The sequence below is a fragment of the Mauremys mutica genome, chromosome 11 (assembly GCF_020497125.1).
Source record: "Mauremys mutica isolate MM-2020 ecotype Southern chromosome 11, ASM2049712v1, whole genome shotgun sequence".
Lineage (NCBI taxonomy): Eukaryota > Metazoa > Chordata > Testudines > Geoemydidae > Mauremys > Mauremys mutica.
Window position 1 is genome coordinate 19543946 of NC_059082.1, and position 22000 is coordinate 19565945.

General features: G+C 42.8%; 1 protein-coding gene across 1 annotated transcript in view; it reads left to right on the plus strand.

Moving 5' to 3' along the window:
* LOC123344430 (NAD(P) transhydrogenase, mitochondrial-like) overlaps nucleotides 1–17914 on the plus strand; it is a 76817-nt gene extending 58903 nt beyond the window's left edge. The window contains exons 15-22 of the mRNA XM_044980649.1: nucleotides 575–808; nucleotides 2190–2350; nucleotides 2975–3154; nucleotides 5374–5533; nucleotides 9941–10022; nucleotides 11265–11383; nucleotides 14993–15108; nucleotides 17536–17914. Coding sequence (XP_044836584.1) covers nucleotides 575–808; nucleotides 2190–2350; nucleotides 2975–3154; nucleotides 5374–5533; nucleotides 9941–10022; nucleotides 11265–11383; nucleotides 14993–15108; nucleotides 17536–17688 — 1205 coding nt within the window. The 3' untranslated portion in view covers nucleotides 17689–17914. The remainder of the gene's footprint in view (nucleotides 1–574; nucleotides 809–2189; nucleotides 2351–2974; nucleotides 3155–5373; nucleotides 5534–9940; nucleotides 10023–11264; nucleotides 11384–14992; nucleotides 15109–17535) is intronic.
* Nucleotides 17915–22000: the final 4086 nt, after the last annotated feature.

The window sequence follows — 22000 nt, forward strand, 5'->3', positions numbered from 1 at the left end:
ATACCTGTGTAGCCACATAGGATCCTTATAACAGGGTATGCTGACCCTTGTGGCAGGGTAGAAATCCAGCCCTGCTCTGTTCCACATTTCAGCCCAGAAGGAATAGAACTTCGGGAGTTCTAATCTCCAAGGAACATGGGAGTTGGAGGCCTGACAGCAGGAATGGTGGGAAAGAGCATTCCCAGCTTGTGCATGAGAACACAATGTGCTCTCTTAGAGCCTCCAGGGGCATTTTGATTGCCTGCTCCCTGTGGGCAGAATATATCTGGGAGATGTGACTGATGCACCCGCAGTACCCCCTCCCCAAGGAAAAGGTTGTGGCTTCAAAGCCCCAATCTGGCTCTGTTTCTTATAGTCTGTTGTCTCAGAATGTTCTTGCAATATACTTTTGGAGGAGATTTAAATTAGGTTATAATTTCCTACAACTATTATGTTTCTGTTGTATTGCACAAAAAGAAAAACAACATAAGAAAGAAAACAGTCCTCTGTTGCTTAACTGCCTGTTTATACTTCAAGAGAGGATGAAATACAATACAATTCTTTAATCTTGGATCTAAATCATTTCATTTTACAGGTCTCACAGTTGCGAAACGGATTGAAATCTCTGACCTTCCACAGCTTGTAGCTGCATTTCACAGTCTGGTTGGTTTGGCAGCGGTTCTTACATGTATTGCTGAGTATATGATTGAATATCCACACCTCGATGTTCACCCTTCTGCCAGTGTTCTCAAAACTGTGGCATATTTGGGCACCTACATTGGGGGTGTAACCTTCAGCGGTTCATTAGTGGCTTATGGAAAACTGCAAGGTACTTTCTTCTTTGGTCTATGTCACGTTAAATAATTTAGGATGGGATTTCCAAAGGTTTCTGTGGGAGTGAGGTGCTACTTTCAGTGGGAATAGGGTAGCTAACTTTCAGGTCCTTTTCAAAATCACATCCTTTTACAACAGAGTTATTTTGACAAGTTTGGTGGGATTAGGTGGCCAAAAGATTATATTAGATTGTTATTGGTGACAGCTTCCAACAAATCCTCTCGTGTAAATTTCCAGAGGGAGAACGAGTGCTTGTTTACACTTCCTCAGATGTAGCAAGGACTAAAGTCCTGAGGAGGACAAATAGGGGTCATAGAAAATCTGGTAAGAGCTCCTGTAGACTATATCTGGACCCATTATTTTCTTAGTTCCAATATGGCAATGAAAAGCTACTCCAGAGTGAAGTGCGAGTATTACGGCCTTAAAAACTAATCAAATTGCTCAGTAATTTAACTCTTGTGAAAAATAGACAAACCATTTCATGGGGCATGGCATACTAAAGACAGACAAGATATAGGTGTAAAAATATGAGTTTGAATAAAAGTGCTGATGTGGTACAATTCAAGTCCAAAAAGGTGCATCTGCAGTAGTAGCATGACCAGTAACTATTGAAATAATGACATCAAGACCAAATGCTGTGGGTCCTATTCAGTCCAAAATAGCTTTCAAGGATAAATAGTCACTGAGGCTTCTTGTTCCAGACAAGTATTTGGTCCCCATTAGCATTGGCAGAGTGATCTTACTACGTGGGAAGCTGCTCTGGTGCTGTCTGCTGCATCTCATTTCATATAATGATAGGAATGATGTCAAGGGAATCACTGAGTATGAAAAATCCTGATGTGGTTGTTTGGGGAAGCAGTCTGATGGCAGGAGCTCTCTTGGCTGACATTTAGGGCCAAACATGCTTCCTTGGCTCACAGCTGAAATGGGAAACTGTGTTGCTAGCCAGGAGCTGAAAACCAGGGTTCGATGCATGTGAACTGCTCTCCCAGAAAACTGATAATTGAGAGAAACCCCCATCCTCAAAGACTGTGGACCGGGCAGACCCCTCAATGACAGAGACAGGATAGCCAATAGGGCTGGAGGGTTACCCAAAGGCTGTACACTCATATGTGGAAAAAGACCAGCTCCTGGGAGCTGAGAGTTGAAGAGGAGCTGCTGGGAAGTAGGGAGCTCCAAACAACCGTTCCTCTGCCTTGTGTCTCCAATGGGCCAAACTTTCCTTTAGATAAATTGATTCACTGTGGAACCAGCATCTTTGGGCTTCTGATTCTGTACTTGCGCTGATAGCTTCTTTGGGGTCCCTGTACTTTAACATTAAAAATGTTTATATCCTAAAATGGCTGAAGCGTTAACACCTTAGTGTTTGATTCCAGGTTTACTGAACTCAGCGCCACTCCTTCTACCTGGTCGCCATTACTTGAATGGCGGGTTGCTGGCAGCATCAGTGGGTGGTATGGGGCTGTTTATGCTGGACCCAAGCTACACTACCGGCATGGCCTGTCTTCTTGGTGTTTCAGGACTTTCCTCAATCATGGTAAGCACACAAGAAAGCACTCTCTGAATCCTTTTAATGCACACAAAGGAAATATAAAGTTCTTGCATTCATCGGCAGCAAGAATATATTCAATGCCAGAAAAATATAGATCTGCACATCAGCTGAAAAATTTGGTGTAATTGCAAGCACTCCTCAAAGCAGTATGCAAAATATTTATGGTGCCCTATAGAAATTCCATAACAAATCACTGCAGGATCCCACAAACCATAGTGCAAGGATCCAAAACATTTTAGCTAAGGGCAGTTCAGTAAAACAAGCTATTGTTTGTCTAGTCAGATGTATATGTAATCCTATACTCTAAACCACTGCTATAAATATGATCTGGTTTTGGAAAGACATTTTGGAAAGAGAGTAAGTGTCCAATCCTGTGAGATGCTGAGTGGGTTCAGCTCCTTTTGTGTAAATGAGAATTCAGAGTGCTCAGCTCCTCACAGAATCAGACCCATTATGTATAACAGATAATCATGAAATAGCCAAGTTCTTGTACTCGGGTATTGGATGGTTTGTTTGTTTTGTTTTTTAATCAACAGGTTAGTAATAATGGCATTCTTTAAACGTGAGTTTCCTTTAGTTTTTCTTTCCATGGTGTGTATTAAATTGCAGGGAGTCACACTTACCGCAGCTATCGGTGGTGCAGATATGCCTGTGGTCATCACTGTATTGAACAGCTATTCTGGATGGGCTTTGTGTGCAGAAGGATTCCTTCTTGATAACAACCTGATGACAATTGTTGGTGCCTTGATTGGGTCCTCTGGAGCAATTCTCTCTTACATCATGTGTGTGGTAAGATGGCAACATATGTACTTGGGCTAACATGCTGACTTTGGTGAAACAAGTCTGGAGCTTCTACTGTGGGAACTTCTTAAAAAGAGAAACTGTAGAAGAACATAAGAACATAAGAACATAAGAAAGGCCGTACTGGGTCAGACCAAAGGTCCATCTAGCCCAGTATCTGTCTACCGACAGTGGCCAATGCCAGGTGCCCCTGAGGGAGTGAACCTAACAGGCAATGATCAAGTGATCTTTCTCCTGCCATCCATCTCCATCCTCTGACGAACAGAGGCTAGGGACACCATTCTTACCCATCCTGGCTAATAGCCATTTATGGACTTAGCCACCATGAATTTATCCAGTCCCCTTTTAAACATTGTTATAGTCCTAGCCTTCACAACCTCCTCAGGTAAGGAGTTCCACAAGTTGACTGTGCGCTGCGTGAAGAAGAACTTCCTTTTATTTGTTTTAAACCTGCTGCCTATTAATTTCATTTGGTGACCCCTAGTTCTTGTATTATGGGAATAAGTAAATAACTTTTCCTTATCCACTTTCTCAACATCACTCATGATTTTATATACCTCTATCATGTCCCCCCTTAGTCTTCTCTTTTCCAAACTGAAGAGTCCTAGCCTCTTTAATCTTTCCTCATATGGGACCTTCTCTAAACCCCTAATCATTTTAGTTGCTCTTTTCTGAACCTTTTCTAGTGCTAGAATATCTTTTTTGAGGTGAGGAGACCACATCTGTACACAGTATTCGAGATGTGGGCGTACCATGGATTTATATAAGGGCAATAATATATTCTCAGTCTTATTCTCTATCCCCTTTTTAATGATTCCTAACATCCTGTTTGCTTTTTTGACCGCCTCTGCACACTGCGTGGACATCTTCAGAGAACTATCCACGATAACTCCAAGATCTTTTTCCTGACTCTTTGTAGCTAAATTAGCCCCCATCATGTTGTATGTATAGTTGGGGTTATTTTTTCCAATGTGCATTACTTTACATTTATCCACATTAAATTTCATTTGCCATTTTGTTGCCCAATCACTTAGTTTTGTGAGATCTTTTTGAAGTTCTTCACAATCTGCTTTGGTCTTAACTATCTTGAGTAGTTTAGTATCATCTGCAAACTTTGCCACCTCACTGTTTACCCCTTTCTCCAGATCATTTATGAATAAATTGAATAGGATTGGTCCTAGGACTGACCCTTGGGGAACACCACTAGTTACCCCTCTCCATTCTGAGAATTTACCATTAATTCCTACCCTTTGTTCCCTGTCCTTTAACCAGTTCTCAATCCAAGAAGACTGGATGGCCCAACAGATCAATTGCCAGTTTAAATACAGTTCAAACTGGTCATAAATAATCAAAAGTTATTGCATGTCTGATGACTATTTAGTGGGCCTTTAGAATTAGGATGTGGTACACATAGTGTTTAGATGCAAAGAGCAATTGGTGATCTCACTCCAGTTCCTAGAGATCTCAGAAACCACGACCACAACTGGCACTGACTGGCACTCATATTGGCCTGGATGCTAAATTACTCTCACTGTTAGATGTGACCCTTCCAGGTCAGATTGGTGGGATTGTAGTATGGAGAACCTTGCACTGCTGTTGCCTGCACTGTACATGTTCTCTGAATAAACAGTCTCTAGCATTGTCAATCCGTCATCTAACCTTACTTTAAAAAATGAAATAAGAAGTAGTATGGTTTGCTTTGTAAGCCCAGTACTAGTCAGTCAGCATTTTGACAAGGACCAAAGAATCTGCAATGAAAAATCTCACCCCATGACTGGTTTTGAGGAAACATGCTGTTTTATAATGAGCAAGAGGGGAGAAGTTCTTTAAACAAATCAATGCCTTTGTTTCCGTAGAGAAAAATGTTAGAGTGGCTTTGTGAAAAGAAAAATGGTTAGAATATAACTGAAAAACATAAGAATTTCTCAAAGGCACATCTGAAAACCTTTGTTCAAAATGTATGGGTTATATGCCAAGTGGGATACTATAGCTTTCCAAATAGAATATTGAACTATTGAACCATTGCTGCATCGTCTTCGGAGTCTTGTTGAAGTACACTTTAATGAGCTGAACAATAATGCAGTTTGCCTTTCCAAACAAACAACATGAGGATTCCCATCAAATGCACTGTTTATTTTGGGGTACTCTGAATGTAATCAGCACTGTTGCTTTTGACCAATGCACTCATTTCATGTCTTCCCACTTAGGCCATGAATAGGTCTTTGCCAAATGTGATTTTGGGCGGATTTGGTACATCTTCTACGGGTGGAGGGAAACCTATGGAAATTGTTGGAACACATACCGAAGTCGGAATTGACCAAGCCATTGAAATGATAAAGGAAGCTAACTCTGTCATCATTACCCCTGGTAAGAGTTCAGATATTTCCGTATGCTTATTCAGTAATGCGCTTGTCAGGATAACTCAGTTATTGCACAACATTCTGCTTAGTTAGTTAAAGGAATGAGCAGAAATTATAACTGATAAAATATCTATGAAAGAATAAGGGAGTCTAGCTGGGAAAGTTAAAGATTCTTGTGGGGATTTAAAAATTGATATTCTACACATTGAAAAAGCTTGCTAAACTGGGGAAATGAAACAAGAAGATAGTGTAATCTACATCTCATTGGTATTAAAAAGCCCCAAGCTGATTTGTTATAAAGCACCAAATACATTACAGGGCCAATTAGGAAAAAAGATCCATCTCATCCTCAGGTCTGCATGGACAGAGGGCATGATTTCACCAGTTTTACACCATTTTCATGACACTGAATTCTCATAGACTCATAGACTTTAAGGTCAGAAGAGACAATCATGAGTATCGAGTCTGACCTCCTGCACATTGCAGGACACAGAATCTCACCCTCCCATCCTTGAATTCAGTGGATTTACTTCTGATTTACCCTATTGGAAGTGATCAGAATCAGACCCACCAGCACTGGTTAGATCCTCATGAATTAATGCCTCACTTTACATAATAGTAGCTCCTATAGCAGGAGCAGATTTACCATGAAACAAACCGTGTGGTGGCACGGGGCCCCCAACAACAAGGGAGCACCCAAAACGCAGGACAAATATCTGACATCCTGCCCCCAAATCCCGACTGGCGGTGCAGTAGGGCTCAGGCAGGCAGGATGTCTGAATTCCGTGGCCCCATGCCACTCCTGGAAGCAGCCTGCTGCTGGCATGTCTCTGCGCGCCCCTGGTGGGGCGGGAAGCGGCTCTGTGCTCTGCCCCCACCCTGGGCAGCACACAGAAACCCACTGCCCCTCTCTCCCCAAGGGGTGTGCAGACGTGCCAGCAGCAGGGTTAAGGCAGCTCCCTGCCCACTCTGCCTCCCTCCCTTCGTGCTGCTTCGCTCCTGGAAATGGCCAGCATGTCCCTGCAGCCCCTGGAGGGTGAGGGGGTGTCTCCGCATGCTGCCCCCGCCCCAAGTGCCGACTCTGCAGCTCCCATTGGCTGGGAACTGCAGCCAATGGGAGCTGCGGGGGAGATACCTGTAAGACACCCTGGTCCCCCCCGCTTAGAAGCCGCTGTCGGATGGGGTGTGTGTGCCCGTTGCTTTGGGAACCGTGCTGCCTGAGGTAAGTGCCGCCCCCGCTGCCCCCTCCTGCCCTCCAACCCCCTGCCCCAGCCCAGAGCCTGCACCCCGCACCCAAACTTCCTCCCAGAACCCACCCCCCCGCACCTCCTCCTGCACCCCAATTCCCTGCCCCAATCAAGGTACCTCACTTTATTTTCATTTACTTCCCATTACTTATAATATAGGAGGAAGATGAAGGAAAAAAAGAATGAAAAATGGGGAGGGAATAAGAGAGAATGTTCTTTTTCTTGACTGTGTCCCGGGGTGAGGGGCAAAAATGAAGCTGTGCACAGGGCCCCATTAACTCTAAATCCGCCACTGTCCTATGGGCTCTGAGGGGAGTCCTGTCTGTCCTCCTCAATTTAAAAATAGTGAGATGACAGAGTGCCTCAAAGGTAGAGAAAACTGGGGATACAAACCTGAGTGTAAAAGCAGACTTGTCCTGAGCTGGACTTTGCACTCTCTGGATGGTGCTATTATTATGGCACCAATATTGTGGGATTTTCAGTTACTTGTTACTTCAAAGATTTTACTTTTCCCCAAATACTTATAAAAGAAAAGTAATTTCTAGCTACTAAATTCCTTAAAATTAATAAGCCAATTCCTGCAGACTTTACTCAGGGTAATCTCCCATTGAATTCAATATGTGGCCAGATGTTAATTCATTTCAAACTTGCCACAACAACCAACCAACCAAAAAAAAAACAATTGTACAAAGTTTTAGGCAATTTTTAACTCTGCCAGTGTAATGATGTGTGGCGAACATGTCTTGAGATCAGGACGCATTCTTCACTCATCTCATAGCTGCAGGACATCCTGTCCTGTGGATTTAAATATGCCATATCAAATTCTTCTTTTATTGCAGTAAGCTACAAAAAGTTAGTGTGTTTTATGAATGTGTATTAACAACAAAAGGCCTTGGTCCCAAATGTGTAGGGGAAAAAATCCTTAACTAAAATGGCTATTGTGTCCCGGATTGTCTGCAGGGATTGAATGTTTGTTAGCGCGCCAACCCTCTACTTGGCAGCTCATCTGGAATTTGAGTTTGGGTGTTGGGCTCAGTCTCTCGCTCTCTGGGTTGCAGAGGTTAGAAATGTTGCACACACCTAGCATTGCACTCAAGCAAACCCCTCCAACTGACCCAGGAGTACAGTTGGCTGGTTCTAGATGCAGCTGCAAGCAACCCTTCTTAGCCAGATGGATGGTTCATCCTGACGAGGGGCCTCTGTAATGAGAAGGGATAAAGTGGCGGGGGGGTGGGGGGGAGGAAGGGGACTGCCTGAGTGTCCCCATCCAAATATGTTGTTTCTAAGAAAAAAAATATTATTCAAAGAATAACAGTAAAGGCCATTGTTTATTTTTGCAGCAACATTTGAAAATTAGGCCCTTAATGCTCATAGCCCTAAATATTTGTTGTTGGTCAAGATGTTTATATTCTCCTCCCCAGGAGCTTAAAGAAATTTGTCTTATGGGATTTGGAGACTTTATTTGGAACACGAGTATGAATTCTGATTAGAGCCGTGTGCAGTATTAAATAAGGATCTTTTGGTTATTTCTAATCAGAGTCTGGGATGTGGGTGATTTAAATAAAATGTCCCTCAGTTGTCTGCTTTGGATTTAATGCTGCATAAGCTATATGATGACAATGGTAAGTTTTTCTAATAATTCATACAGTGTGTGCATCGAGAAGATCATTACAGCTGTGGCCAATACCCGTGGGAGGCAGTGGATCAGGTCCTGGGCTTTGTCTGACCTGACCAGAAGTTGGGGAAGTAAGGCTTTAAGCTACCTCTAGGCCCTCCCAATCTCTTCCTGAGGCCACCAGCTGTTGGACAATAGGTCCCATGGGCTATTCTGGCAGCTGGGAATCAACTGGTTTCCACAGCACCCTGTCTATGCCTTTTAACTACTTTTGTCCTGGCCACATTTGCTACACATGGGAATCCTACAATGGCCTTATCTCTGGTTTACAGCTGTTTTGCACCAGTAGACAAGAGCAATTGAAAATTTGGGACAAGGCGTCTAGTGTTTAGAGCAGTGTTTCCCAAACTTGGGATGCCGCTTGTGTAGGGAAAGCCCCTGGAGGGCTGGTCCGGTTTGTTTACCTGCCACGTCCGCAGGTTTGGCCGATCACAGCTCCTACTGGCCACGGTTTGCTGCTCCAGGCCAATGGGAGCTGCTGGAAGCAGCGGCCAGTACGTCCCTTGGCCCACGTTGCTTCCAGCAGCTCCCATTGGCCTGCAGCAGCGAACCGGAGCCAGTGGGAGCCACGATCTGCCGAACCTGCGAATGCAGCAGGTAAACAAACCAGCTCGGCCCACTAGGGGATTTCCCTACACAAACGGTGTCCCAAGTTTGGGAAACACTGGCTTAGAGAAAGGACTGGAATCAGGAGATCTCAGTTCAGTTCCTGTTAGGATGACCAGACAGCAAGTGTGAAAAATTGGGACAGGAGGTGGAGGGTAATAGGAGCCTATATAAGAAAAAGACCCAAAAATCAGGACTGTCCCTATAAAATTGGGACATCTGGTCAGCTTAGTTCCTGTCTCTGCCACTCAGTTGCTGTGTGATCCTGAGCCAGAAAGTTAACCTCTCTGTGATTTAATCTCTCCATGTGCAAAAGTGGGGCTGATGGATCCCTAACTCCCAGAGATGTTAGTAGGCTAAATGTGTGGTTCAATCTGGACAGTGATTTTGTAAAATTGGCACTAGAGGTCTCATACATGTTGTTTCTCAGGCTCCATATCAAAAATTCTTAGTTTACAAGTTAGAAAATAGTTTTTGCCTGAATGGCAATCCTGCAAACTCAGCTTGGAAAACCGAAAAGCCGTCTTTCCCACACATTCCCACCAGTAATACGTGTGTATGGCAGAAACAGAATATGGTGGTTGTAGAGTGAGTTAGCTGTAGCCAGGACTCTTAGTTTTTCAATGTAATTTACAATGAAACCTGCACTAAGTGCTACCATTGAATTAAAATACCATATCAAAGTATTCTTTTGCAGTTCAGTTTGACCTTTAACTCTGTGTCATCTCCACCAGGCAAATGAGTTTTATTGGCCCCGTGTACGGTAACTGTGGTTTCTAATATTCATTAATGCAGAAAACATACTGGTTAATTGAGCCCTTTGTGGTGCTTTTTGAGGGATGCTAAACTTCCTTTGTAAAACACTGACATGTTTTTCATGGTTTAGGTTGGGGTCTTTGTGCAGCCAAGGCCCAGTATCCGATTGCTGACATGGTGAAAATGCTTAATGAACAAGGAAAGAAAGTCAGGTAAGTTGCATACAGTGTGCCAGATCCTCAGCTGGTATAAACTGGTATGGCTCCATTGATTTCAAAGGAGCTCAGCTCTGATTTCAGTGGAGCTATGCTGATTTATACCAGCTAAGGATCTGGCTCACAGTGTTGTCACTAAAATAGGCCAGGACAAATACTGTACTTACTGTACTTCAAACATTAAAAGCAGTGATAGAACATCAATAGGAAATCTTTAGCATGTTTAGTATGACGTGGTAGTACACCAGATACTTTGCCATTCAATACTACAGGCTCAGTTTTCAAACTTGAGTGCCTTGGTTAGGGGCTCCAATAAACACTTAAGTCCGCAAATGAGCTAATAGATATTTCTAAAAATGAGTTGCTCTCTGACATAGCAAATATGGGTGGGATTTTCAAAAACACCAAAGCAAATTAGAAACATAAATTCCCTGTGGAGGGGGGGGGGGAAATCTCTGCCCACATTAATCAGGAAAACATCTGTGCTGGAAGTCTGCTAGCAGCAAACAGAGCATGAATATGATCTCAGCACTAACAGAGCTCAGGTCTGCCATAGCAATCAGCTGGGAAGTCCAGGCCTAGGAATATTTGAGTAGCCTCTGGAATTCAGACATCCATTTTCTTAATATTCAGCAAGAATATTAAGTGTTTCAATTCTTGTGTCAAATTCTTGGAAAAGTCTTTTTTTCCCAGCAGTGGTTGCTTTTTATTTATTTTATTTTATTTTATTTTGCAAGTGCATATTAAGAATGTGTATCAATAAACCGCCTCTGCATTAGAAAATGGAATGAATCCTTATCCACATATCTGTTTAAAGTGTTATTTCATTTGTCCTAGGCTTTAATCCCATTCTTGTGTGGTATACACACACTGCATATGACACACAGTCTTCATGAGTGATTTAGATTCTGGGGTCTGGCTTAAGTGTTAAATGAAATCACCAAATAACATACCATGACTACATAGTTAATTTTTAACCAACAGGGTGCCCGATGTGAAAGGAGTTCTGTAAGTGTTTCAGTTTTCCCTTTCTGGTACTGATTACAAACAGATACATGAATTGCTCTTTCCCAAGTAGCAGTTTCATGACCAGTATTTTATAGCTCTCTCTCTGCATCTGGTTCAGGTATATGAAGTACTGGAACTGGACTGCTTCCACATGTGTAGGATTGCTGACATTTATCAGTCGGCATTTATTAGTTCAGCATGACTTGGTTTCTTTGCTTTCTTGTTTTCCAGGTTTGGTATCCATCCTGTAGCAGGCCGTATGCCAGGACAACTGAATGTGCTATTGGCAGAAGCCGGTGTACCTTATGATGTTGTATTAGAAATGGATGAGATAAATGAAGATTTCCCAGGTAAGGGATGAAAGATGTTGGCTTAGATTCAAACCATTCTAAATATTTTAACTTTATTTTCTGCTTTTAGTTAGGCCAAGTGACTATAATTTTATTCCCAGGCAGTATTTTGGTAGGTAGAAGGGTTGACAGTAATGCTTTTTAAAGACCAGAATCAAGACTAGATAAGACTAAAGGTTTGTCTGACTCATATAAAAGCCAAGCTATGTCTGACATTACTTAATAGATAATCATAATAGCCACTAGGGTTTTGCTGTAGAGTGAGCAAAATATATGACTTCTTTCATCAAATATTTGTCTGTATTGTGTCAATGATAAGGGTATCAGGAAAGGCAACCATGTGATATTCTGAATATTGGACAAACAGACGTATGGTGGGAGTTTAAAGTCAGTTTCACTGGTCCCAATTCAGTCAAGGGGAGTTGTAGCAGTGACTTTTATGGGAGAAGAGTAATGGCAAAAATGAGTCCTTTGGAAAATCCACCCTCATGTCAAGTCCCTCCCCCTTTTTGTGGTTTTATGAGGGTATTTGGGTATTTTTATGTTTTGTTACTATTTGATACCATAGTGATTATGAAAGATCATCACTCAGAGTGCCTGGGAAGAGACTGCTTATATATAGGATCATTTGTATTATTTAATAGTGGCATAGTATTAATTTGTATCACTACTACCATTATTGTGAGTGAAGTATGAGTGAGCAGGCAGCTGTTCTGCAAGATGCAATTTCCTTGTAGGACACTCGTGCTTTTCTAATATCTGGTAGAATCTTCCTTTGGGTTCGCTGACATTGGGGGTGGGGAGGTGGAAATTATTGCCCCTTGCATATGCCAGGCCCCCTAAATCCCAGGGGAGGGAAGATTCACCAGGAGGGAGGGCTGCTGCCAGTTTTGGTGCCACTTCCCTTCTTCGGGAAGACAGGGGACAGACAGCAGAAAAATGAAGCAATGAGGCACTGAAAGGTAAAGAAAGTCCATAAATCATGGAAAGCTTGGTTTTCTGGAGCAGGGCATGTCGCCAAATGACTCACATTGCGCAGATGGAAGAGCAGACTATCTCCAGGGACAGAAGCTTTGCACAAGTACTTTGGTGTCCTGGCAGCTAGAGAGTGGATAACGTTTCAGAGATGAGGGACTTCAGACAAACTTGAAAAGATTTGGTCCAACTTTTCTGAGATCTTTGATTAATTCCTAGTGGATGGAAACTGAGATGTCACTCTCCTTTCTCCTCCCTGCCTTCCTTCCTTCCTTTCCCTCCCTTTCCATGTTCTTTTTGCCTTTTTCTTTTGTGTTTTGTTCTGCCCTATTTTGGGGGAAGGAGGGGAATCAGTAAAATAAAGTGCCTATTCCCCATCACGGACAAGACATGTGGCCTCAAAAGAAGACTAAGGCATCAGGAAGTTGCAAGAGTGTTAGGGAGGCAAAAGTCCCTTAACTTAAGGTAGGAAAGTAAGAGGGAAGGAAGCTATAGTCTCTCTTGCGTGGCAGTGCAGTGTTTCTAGTTTAGACTGCATGTATCTTTCATGGTTTTCCAGGGCTGCCTCCCTCCCTCTTCTGTTACAGAATTAAAAGCCTCTGGCACATTAGGGTCAGATTGTGGCTGCTCTTGGTTAGGGTTGCCAGTTGTCCGGTTTTCGACTGAAACACACGATTGTAAAGGGACCCTGGCGGTGCCAGTCAGCACTGCTGACCAGGCCGTTAAAAGTCCGGTCGGCAGTGCAGCAGGGCTGAGGCAGGCTCCCTGCCTGCCGTGGCTCTGCACGGCTCCCGGATCAGCAGCATGCTCCCCCTCTGGCTCCTATCCGTAGGGGCAGCCAGAGGGCTCCGTGCGCTGCCCCCGCCCCAAGCGCCAGCTTCACAGCTCCCATCGGCTGGGAACCATGGTGCATGGGAGTTGCAGGGGCGGCACCTGCAGATGGGACAGCACTCAGAACTGCCCGGCTGCGTTTCCGTGTAGGAGCTGGAGGGAGGACATGCCGCTGCTTCCAGGAGCAGCTTGAAGTAAGTGCTGGCCGGAACCTGTACCCCTGACCCCCTCCCATGCCCCAACCCCCTGCCACAACCCTGATCCCCCTTCCACACTCTGAACCCCTCAGTCCCAGCCCGGAGCACCCTCCTACACCCCAAACCCCTCAGCCCCACCCCAGAGCCTTCACCCCCAGCTGGAGCTGTCACACATCCCCTCTGCACTCCAACCCCCTTCCCCAGCCCAGAATCCCCTCAGTCCCAGCCCAGAGCATCCTCCTGTATCCCAAATCCCTCATCCCCAGCCCCACCCCAGAACCCCCACCCCCTCCCACACCCCAACCCCCTGAGCCAGCCTGGTGAAAATGAGCGAGTGAGGGTGGGGAGAGCGAGTGACAGAGGGAGGGGGGATGTAGTGAGCAGGGGTGGGGTCTCGTAGAAAGGGTGGGGCAGAGGGCAGAGCAAGGGTGTTTGGTTTTGTGCGAGTATACAGCTGACAAGTCTAGCATGGATACGTAAACCAGGAAAGATGCAGGAAGCTCCTCCCCGTGCATACACAGGTGACAGGCAGACTGAGTACAAATTCCCATTCTCTCTGATGGCAAGTGGCTTGAAAGTGTGGCTGAGCACAGTTAGCATCCACTTATGCTCAGTGAGCTGTGCTGTGCCGAGTTCATGCCCCACCCCTTAAAGCCCTGAGCACACAACTTCAGCATCCCCCACACGCATTCTACTTGCTTCATCAATATTAGAAGATAAGAGGAGATCCCACTGCCAGCTACTCAAAGTAGTTTTTGATGCTCTGACATCACCATCAGGTAATGTTTTATGGCTGTGCAATTCATGGATCACAGGGTTGGACACACTGGTACCTCTGTGTGTGTTTAAAAGAAAGCGAACTGACGTCACTTCCATGAATTAGCAGCTTATCCCTGTCAAACTGCTGCTCCAGCAATGCTTCAAGGTAAAACAACTCCAGGCAGTTTAGAAAAAAGCTGTGACAGGAGGCAATAGTGGAGTTATACATGGAGAGATGAAAGGAAGGGAAAGAATATTTTCAAAATTAGATCCTTACATTGTACAGAAATGAATAAAGAGGTTGAGCTACAACTCCATCTTGGAATTCTGGTGGTCACATAAATCACTTGACCTGCAACAGGGATACTCCCCTAATTTCAACCTCTCCATGCCCTGATAACAACAATAAAAAAACCTAGATACAAAAAGAATAGGTGTCATAAAAATAATTGTAATATCTGATAGTCTATGCCACAATTGATTGATCTTGAAATGTGACAACTGCCGCTGTTGGCTTTCTTGGCAACAAGGGCACACCGCTGACTCATGTCCAGTTTCTCATCCAGTGTAATCCCCAGGTCCTTTTCTACAGAACTGTTGCTTAGCCAGTCGGTCCCCAGCCTGTAGCAGTGCATGGTTATAATCGTTTTCATTAGCCCATGTATCTGCCAAGATTCAGTTCTGGGTTTGACAAAAATGGATGGGCCTAACTTATTTTCATTTAGAATAAACAGTGAACTATCAACATTTAATGCATGTTTGATTTGTGAGTTTTGGTGTCTCTGTGATAAAGAAAAGGCAGCTGCAAGTTCTAAAACGTTTGTAACATATTTCTATTCTGTCTCAGAAACGGACTTGGCTCTGGTCATTGGTGCAAATGACACAGTAAACTCTGCAGCACAGGAAGATCCCAATTCTATTATTGCTGGCATGCCTGTACTGGAGGTCTGGAAAGCTAAGCAGGTACTTAAAAACAATCAAAGTTGACTGAAGTCTGCACAGTGTATGTTTATGGAATGTATCTCTGTCTCAGGAGAAATACTGACTTGCACTAAAGACAAAGATAGGGTTTTTTTCTGAATACACATGCAAGGAGTATGCACGTAGGTGCATCTGTCTAACAGTATACGGCAGATACACAAGAAGGGCCCAACTCTGCAGACAATTTGGATATGGAATTCCCAGTCATTTATACAGGAGAGTCCACATGATGAGCCCTGCGGGGTTAAGCTTACAGTGAAATGCTTGATTTGACAAGAAATGCTCTGTCCTGCTCTCATTGATGCCAATGGGAGTTTCGTCATTGACTTTAAAAAGAGCAGGATTGGCTCCTGGGTGATATAGCATTTAAAAGGCAATTCTTTTTAATGGATTTTGCTTTTAAAATTTAGAATGAGCCAAAATACACTTCATTAGTGTTCCAAATCTTCTTCCAAAGAGCCGTGTTTCACTGTATTCCCCAAAAGCTAAAAATCTATTATTGAATAAATTACTCACAAATAAGGTTTTTATATTATTTGACCAGATCTAGGTATAAGGGACTGCAGAACTTTGACTTAGTGTATCAGAAGCTTGTGTACATTTGCAAACCCATAGCTTTTCTCTTTCAATTTTCCTCTCACTGGTCTGCTGTATTGACAGAGAATGTTGTTGGGTATATACTTTATATCTCTGTTCACAGTGAACTGTGTGGGGTTTCAGCAAATTCTGTATGGGAGGGAATTTCAGATCTAAAGGTAAAATTCAGGGCAGGTAAAAATGGCAGCACATATCTGACGGATACATCCACAAAGGAAAAGAACCAGTTTTGAAATTCTACTTTTAATTCATTGCCTTAAATATAACCCATTCTACGTATAAGACAGGTTAACTAACTCATTTTAACTCAAACCTCATGTTCTCGAACGTTCTATGGCTATTTAAAGCCATAAAACTTGTACAAGTATAGACATTAGCATGTAACACAATTTAAGATTATATAAAAACTGTGTGATGGAGTGTATGGTGAAGATGACGACGGCACTAAATGACAGGCATACAGATGTTAGAATTAAAAGCAACCTCTTAAAACACAGCAAAATGTGGACAAGTATATGGGGAAAATTGGGATCTCCATGATAGTCGGCACATGCCAAGCTTGTTTTATGTTTCAGTTAGACAATATTCCAGCATGTTGTGTTCACACTGTAAAGGTTTAGTTCTGATCTCAGATTGGAATGTTAGCACATTTACAAAATACTTGATATTGTTTGTATGCAGGTAACATTAAGATGCAGTAAATAATTGCATGAAACAAGCAATTTTTAATTGTTGAAATATGCACCTAAGAAGCGCAATGTTAGTAACATCTCTGGGTATGAAAGCATCATCTTGATAGGTTTAATGAGATAAATTATAGAAAATATGTTTGACTTTACTCTGCATGTCTCACGTTCAGAGTAGTACATACCACGTATCTGGCAACAGATTCTGGCCCTTACCCAGAAAATTAACAGTGTTTCAGGTATCACATTACATCATATCCAACATGGATTATTGTTTAATGAAATATTATTGCAGTCAAACTGTCTTGTGCTGTGATCATGTTAGATCTCAGAAGCAAAGTTGGTCTGGTCAGAACTTGGATAAGATAATTCAAGGGGGCAAAACCCAGCTGCTGTGGAAAAGGTAATCCAGTATAGCATTTTTCCCAGTCTGTTGAATCCAATGCCTAGTGTCAGGGAGCACTGTCATGCTGGAGGTATTGCTTGAGATTTTGCACATCTGATTAGGGAATTTCATGGCTAAATCCTTTAGTCAGCTTTGTGAATCTCAACCAGTGTTCTTTGGCAGCTATGTGAAACCGAGTCATTAAAAGACCCAATGGCATTTAGCATAAAGTAGGCAAATTAACATGTCTTGGTCAAATGCTGATTTGGGTAGTTACATTTTGCCTACCTAATTTCCCCTTGCACTTTCAATTGTATAGAATGCTCTTAATTTGCTTTTCTTAACTGTTCTTTAGCATTTCGGTGTGCTGCTAAATAGCCACCGCCTTCCACTCACAGGTGGCTGCAGAGCTGGAGGAGGAGATTCCTGTTCAGTTTCTGTATCAGTTTACTTTTTTAAAACCACAGTACAATCTTTCAGGATGGAAGGTGGCACATAAATGTGAGGTCTGAGAATAGCTAGATATGGACATGCAAAAGTCAATATAAAATGTAGGCCAATATTGCCGGTATGCAATTTTGATTGTGCCAATGCATTTAATACATGCCAAGATTTGAGATTTTTATAATAGATGTAACCTGTTATTTTTAAAACTATTACTTTAACTACATCCTCCATGAGCACATGCTGAACGTTTTAATTTCATTTAACCCTTTCATGCTACTATTCCCTCCCCCCCAGGTCATCGTGATGAAGCGAACGCTGGGCGTTGGGTATGCTGCAGTTGACAATCCCATTTTTTACAAGCCTAACACGTCAATGCTGCTTGGGGATGCAAAGAAAACATGTGATGCTTTACAAGGCAAGATTAGGGAAATGTATTCTACTCATTAACCCTGATGTTCAGAATTGTAAAAGGGTACTAGATATAATTTATATAGTTCAGTAAATAGTTTGGAGGTGTATCCAGCACCTTATTTATATAAAACCATTTAAAAAATAAAAGAGCATCCAAACATAACAAATTAGCTCTTCGGCTGATTGGTGATTTATGTGCCTTCGTACACACAAATGTAAGTCCCTGTATTTAATAATAATAAAAACAATTTTGCTCCCCTGGTGTTGCAGATTAATTATTTCTCTAATCTTGCAGCCTCAGATACAGCACTTTGGTTTTCTCGCTGTTTTCTCTTTATGTTCAGTGAGACAGAAATTATTGCAGAAAAGCTTTGGTTTATCCTTCTCCTAATGAATAGATCCTTGGTGCAAAACAATGCTTTGTAATGGTATAAATGTGAACCTCAGTATAGCACCAGGAAGATTTACAGATTTGCTTTAAATGACATTATTGGGTAGAGGAAGTATTTACTGCTCCTTTACACATCCTGGTAAGAACCAGGATGAGTACTGGCATATAGCATCGTAGGCTGATCGTAGGTAATCTGCCATTCATTGTGGGTATGTGGGGCAAGAGTTCCTGGAGTTAGCAGTGTAGCCTCCCATGCCTGCTGCTCCACTCTACAGTTCATCCATAGCTCTTTCTTGGGTCATTCCATTCCAGTATGTGCAGATCCTGAGGCTTCTTACTTTGCCCACTCTCACGGCCTTCTTCCATGCTGGGCTATTACAAAGAACACCTCGGTGATGCATAGGACGTGCTGAGATACCCTACCCAACTATTCTGCTGGCAGACTCCCCCACTTACATGGATGTCTAAATAAGTCAGAGGGACTTACATCTTCTGAATCTGGGTGAACTTCAGCCATACTCTAGTCATTCTAAAAATGATTCCGGAACTAACTGGAATAAAGGAAGCCCAAGCTAATAGCAGCAGCAGCAGCACAAAGCAGCATTCATGCTATTAACATGGCAGCCAAACAACAGATTTCTAGGAAACGTTAATTAACAGCTGGCTATGCAGGTAAGATATTGAGATCAAGGCAAGCATGGATGCATGATTATACCATTGGACATACAGTGTGTATGGCAGTCAGATTTAGCTGGGCTCCAAAATGTGCATAAGATGCATATTGATTTTCCTAGGAAATATCTATCAAACCTACATGCTGCCAGGTGCTATTCTGTAAAGTAAAAAAGCAGATGAATTGGAAATTTATATCAGCAGTCTCTTGACAGAACTATTTATGTGAGTATCCCAACACAAAAATGCTTTTCCTTATGTGCTTCTCTAAACTGGTGACAAAGCCTGTTCTAGAACTGATTCAAAGTTTTAGTGCTAACTTTTAAAGCCTTATTTGTGCTGAATCTTGCTAGCTTAGAGAGCACCACTCTCTTCAATAGCCACCTTGGTGTGGTCAGCAGGATGCTACGACTGACCCCAGAATGAAACTTTTGGTGGCTGGGCATTCTCAGTCACAGTCCTCTGACTGTGAAATTACTTCCTACCAAAGAGCAGGGTAGGGACGAAGGGTCAGGGGATCCATAAAGTAGTAGATACCTATTTTATAAGTGGGGAAAGTGAGGCACAGAGTCATATAGCATCAGTGATAGAGCTGGTACTAGAACCCAGATAAATTGGTGGGAAACTTTCTGTTCTGCCCACTATGCTACGTGGCCTCTCTGGGCACGCCCTAGCAGCAGTGGTAAGCTGAAGTGTTAGTAATCAAATTATGGTTGAGATAAGCTAATTATAGTGCACAGGTAGCAACACTATTAAGTTTGAATCAGGATTTCCATTTTAAAACAGTCTACAAAATGCCTGTTTTCAGTTAGAGGATCAGACCCAAATGCTTACTGTATTTTATGAACTACTTGAATTGTCTATGGCAGTTTATGGTGAAAAAAATGTTAATTATGAGTGTTTGTTTTTAAAAAAAAGAAAGTACCATGTGACTAATTTTTCTTTAGATTCCTTTTTAAAAATGCTCTAGAACAGTCTGAGATATGAAAGTAAATATATCATTCTTTGCAATGAGTGGACTGGTTGAATGGTTGTTAAAAACTGCAATCTACTTTATAAAAACAGTTTTTGAAGTTTAAAACATGACTTTCTGAATGTCAATGTTGATAGTGTTATCAAAGGCAACATTGTTACTAATGACAAAGGAGCATAGAAGTTACATTAAACAATGTCACTGAAGCCAAACAATAATAATAATAATTTAGGAGTTATGTCAACACATTGCCAGAGACTGTCACACACAGCCTTAATAATGACTTCATACTCTTGTAACAGCAGAACACCACATATCATGGTCACATAGGCTATTCAATGGGAAAATTGCTATGCTTTAATATTGCTAAGATCACCATTAAGATTCTTTGTAACAAAACAAGCTGGGTAAATTTGGGGCTGGTATTGCTTTTTGGTAGGTGCTGACATGGAAGTCAGTGTCTCGAAGTAGATTTATGGCATTGTAGGTGATGTGAAGATGGCAAGGAATGGTTTGCTCTTCACTCCTTAGTTCTGTGCTTTCAAAGATCTGGGTGGGGTGTGTCTTGAGGTAACCTTGCCTTTCATTAAATGACAATTTTTTGTGTTAGCTTGTATCTAAACTAAGTATGTTAATTATGATTAAGGCTACGGGTATGTCACAGAGGTCGCAGAAGTAATGGAATCCATGATTTCCAGGGACCTCAGTGACATTGGGGCCTCACAGCAGTCCAGCCATTGGTGGCAGCACGGGACCTCCCCCAGCCCTGTAGGGTGGCAAGGATCCCTGGCAGCTCCCCAGCTTCCACAGGGGAATCCCCCAGAGAACCCCCATCTCCCACAGGTGGCAGGTGATGCCCCAGAGCTCCCCACCTGCTGGGGAATCCCCCAAAGCATCCCAGCCCCTGCCAGTGGCAGAGGACCTAAGAAATCCCAGCCTGGGTCAGGGTCCCTCCCAGCCAATGGGCGGGGGCGCACCTCCCTGCAGGGGGTAAGGTGCTGGACCTCCTCCTTCCCCGTTTTATCAGGGCTGTTTTTAGTAAAAGTCAGGGACAGGTTGCGGCTTCCATGAACTTTTATTCATTACCTGTGACCTGTCCCTTGCATCTGTTAAAGCAGAGATGGCAAAGGCCTGTGCTCACTGGAACACACAAAAGCAAGAAGAAATCCTCCGACTACAGGAACAAAATGAGCGAGACTATCATGCATTCTTAAATTATTACAGAAATAAAATTAAGGAGGTGCTTGCAACAGCCAAGGAAGATCTTGTGAAGCAGAAAAATGAATTGCCTATTCAGAAAGACGCACAACTAAATGAGAATTGGCAGCTAGGGAAACTAAGAAACTCCAGGAGAAAATTCGCCAATCCAAGGAAGAGATTCGGATTGAACTTGAGTTCCTGTTAGGAGAAGAAATCCATGACGAATTAGTCAAGAGCACAAATAATAAGCACAGTTGGCAGTACAAATGGTCGAGTAGTGCCTTCAGTTAAACTACCAATACAAGGAAAAGCTAAAGGCTCCCTTACAGAAGGCTTATAGAGGCACAATGTACTCCATTCCAGAAAAAAAACACCTTTCTGGAAGAGATACTTTAGTTAAACTCAAGTTATTGGGCTCAACACAGGGGTAATTGGGTGAAATTCTATGAACCGTGTTACCCAGGTGGTTAGACTAGCTGATCAAATGGTCCCTTCTAGCATGCAAATCTAAGACTAAAATGATGAGTGCACCTCTTCAACCTGAGACTGGTGACTCCTGTACTTCTCTCCAGGAAAAGGAACAGCTTTTCACAACTTTCTACAGTCACATTCAGGAGTGGATCTAGTGCCTCCATTAACCAAACATGGAAGAGAAACCACTTTCCTTTCCACTTCTGGCACAAAAAAAATAAAATAAAACATCTTTGAGGACACAGGCAAAAGCAGGATTCCAGCACTGCAGGAGATGAATGGACCAGACCGCAGGTAAGATGGCTCTTTGCACTTTTATCACCACAGTTGTACTTGGTACTCATGGCAAACTCTCTATTCCCTTCAAGTACCAGAGGTGCTTCAATTTAAGGCAGTCAGATATCCTTGTGTTCAGAAAACAGGGATGTATCTTCTTTTTCTCCTGTATCTTGAAACCTTTTAGGTTGCTGCTAGACCAAGCTTAAACCTGTCTTTTCCCCTCACTCTGGATGTTGTCTCCTAGTACCTCCCTGCCCTGATGTCATAGGTGGATGAGAGGTTCTCTTTGGGTTCAGATGAGATAGGGGCCATTCCAGTTTTAAGAAATAGGTCCAGAATTAGCCCTTAACTAATTTGCCCTT